The 2,599-nt window shown below is 56.3% G+C and overlaps 1 protein-coding gene across 1 annotated transcript; it reads right to left on the reverse strand.

Moving 5' to 3' along the window:
- Positions 1 to 212: 212 nt before the first annotated feature.
- adra2c (adrenoceptor alpha 2C) lies at positions 213 to 1,870 on the reverse strand. The gene has a single exon (XM_043703621.1). The coding sequence runs from the start codon at positions 1,849 to 1,851 to the stop codon at positions 595 to 597; it is 1,257 nt and encodes a 418-aa protein (XP_043559556.1). The 5' UTR covers positions 1,852 to 1,870; the 3' UTR covers positions 213 to 594.
- Between the last annotated feature and the right edge of the window lie 729 nt (positions 1,871 to 2,599).

The following is a 2,599-nucleotide window of genomic DNA, read 5'->3' on the forward strand; positions in this document are numbered from 1 at the left end:
AAGAAAATATCAGAACTAAATGTTAGTTAGAATTTAACTCTTTCACGTTTGGCTGGTTGGATACTTATAAAATCGAACCATCATCATATATAATCAAACCAAACAATAAGTATTTGTACATGTATATATGGAGAGAGAATGTATATATATATATAATATATAAAACACAGTTTGCAATGCAGAGTGATGCATGGGTTCAATTCCCACACCAGCTGAGTTTACCGTGAAGGACTCTCCTTCTCAACCTCTCCCCCTCGCCTGAGGCATGGTGACCCTCAGGTTAAAGCATCAGCAGTAAAAGCAAACAGGGGATTCCGAAGATCTCCTCAGTTTAGGGACTGACTCTGAGCTGGCTGCTGACAGCCAGTATACAGAGTGGAGTTCCTGCTCGGCAGAATGAAACAGAACATCACCAGTCCTCTTGCTCAAATGAGACAGCAATCCTGTGATCTGGTAGGACATGGAGACATCACCTTTATGATAAATCCATACATACAGCATATAGATTATGTACATTTTCAGACCCAGAGACAGTTTGAAAACCAAAGAATGGGGGGCATCAGTGTATGTGGGGAGGGGGGAGGAGAGGCTGAATTAAAATGTCCTTTTCTTGGGTTTGAAGAGGACTTTGTGAAACGCCCTCCTGAAGTCCTGGTTGAAGATGGTGTAGATGACCGGGTTGAGGGAGCTGTTGCAGTAACCAATCCAGAAAAAGAACTTGAAGAGGGTCTCGGGGACCTCGCAGAGCTCCCGGCAGATGCCGTACAGGCTGTAGCTGAGAAAGAACGGCAGCCAGCAGAGCACGAACACCCCCATCACCACGGCCAGCACGAAGGTGAAGCGCTTCTCCCGGGCCTGGGAGGCCTTGCTCCTGGACATGCGGCTGCCCCTCCTCTTCCTCCGGGTGGAGAACACATCGAAGGAGCGGCTGCTGGAGCGGGAGAGGCGCTGGCGGCTCAGGCTCGAGTCCTTCTTGGAGCTCTCCTTTTTGGAAGGGGGGGTCTTGGAGACGGAGCTGTCGTCGGGCTCCGCCGCTGAGCAGTAGTGGCCATTCTGGCGCTCCCCTCCTGCTGCTGCTAGCCCGCTGCCGGGAGCAGCACTCCCTTCGCCTCCCGCCTCCTTGAGGGAGGCGGCTCTGCTGGCGGCCGCCTCCTCGGTCTGGGAGGGGCCGTCCGCGCCGTTCCTCTTCACCGACAGGCTGCGGGTCCGGTGCTTGGCCACCCGGTAGATGCGGAGGTACACCAGCAGCATGATGAGGCAGGGCGCGAAGAAGGAGGCGCCGCACGACAGCAGGATGTACCAGGTGTCGTCGTTGATGCGGCAGGCGGGCCGGAGCTGGTCGTGCTCCACCACCCGGGAGGTGGAGATGAGGGGGGGGAAGGAGATGATGGCCGAGGTGAGCCACACGCTGACTATGGCGCCCTTGATCCTGCCCGGAGTCCTCTTCAAGTTGTACTCCACCGCCTTGACGATGGACCAGTACCTGTCCAGGCTGATGGCACACAGGTGCACGATGGACGAGGTGCAGAACAGCACGTCCAAGGCCAGGTAGACATCGCACCACACCGCCCCGAAATACCAGTAGCCCATCAGCTCGTTGGCCAGCGAGAAAGGCATGACCAGGGCGGCCACCAGGATGTCCGCGCTGGCCAGGGACACCAGGAACAGGTTCTGGGGGGCCCGCAGAGCCCGGCTCGTCAACACCGCGATCACCACCAGGGTGTTGCCCGCGATGGTGAACAGGATCAGGAAGCCCACCAGAGCGGACAAGCCGGCCACGGCTCCGGCCGAGTACTGGCCGGTCTCCGGCCGCGCTGAGGCATTGAAGGCGGTGGCATTGAGCGCCCCCATCTCTCCCCCCCCCACCCCCCCCCACCACCACCAACCTCTGTCCCTTACACACTCACACACAGTCCGCTGGGGCAGGTGTTGGTCAGGGTAGACCTCTCCTCCTCATTGTCCTCGATTCCAATTCCCAAATGATCATCTCGCTCCTCTTTCCTCTGTCTCTCTCTCTCTCTGTCCGTGAAGAGTTGGACTGCAGCCCCCCTCCAGACATACACACTCTCTCTCTCTCTCTATCTCGGTCTATCTCCACTTCGTATGCTTCTCTCTATGCCCTCCTTGCCTTTCCCTTGGTAACTGCAAGCATGGACTAGGCATTACCTCGACTGGACTCTCAGGGGCAACCCCCTTTGTGCTAGGTCAGCAGGAGGACATACCATTGGTGAAATCGACTCCAGATCACTTAAATCCCGCGGTCATCTCGTTTAAACTGTGTGTGGGGGTGTGGGCTTAGAGGTTTCAGTGGTCTCCAGCGCAGTGAACAAAGCCCACACACTCTCTCTGTCCCCTGTCCATTCACTCGCCCTCCCCAATACACACACACACACACTGAACCCTTCCCCTAGCAAAACTCCAGGTTGTCCCAGTGTCAGAGCGCGACTCGATCGCCCACCCGCCCCCTTTCCCTGCCATTGGCAGCCAGCCCCCTCCAATAGGACCGCGCCTTTGCCCAAAACCCACCTCCACACCCTAACATAATCAGTGTCTAACTTATGGTTGTAATTACAAGTGACCCCGTTTCCTTATGGTCGTT

This window comes from Chiloscyllium plagiosum, chromosome 2, assembly GCF_004010195.1.
Source record: "Chiloscyllium plagiosum isolate BGI_BamShark_2017 chromosome 2, ASM401019v2, whole genome shotgun sequence".
In the NCBI taxonomy this organism is placed as follows: Eukaryota; Metazoa; Chordata; class Chondrichthyes; order Orectolobiformes; family Hemiscylliidae; genus Chiloscyllium; species Chiloscyllium plagiosum.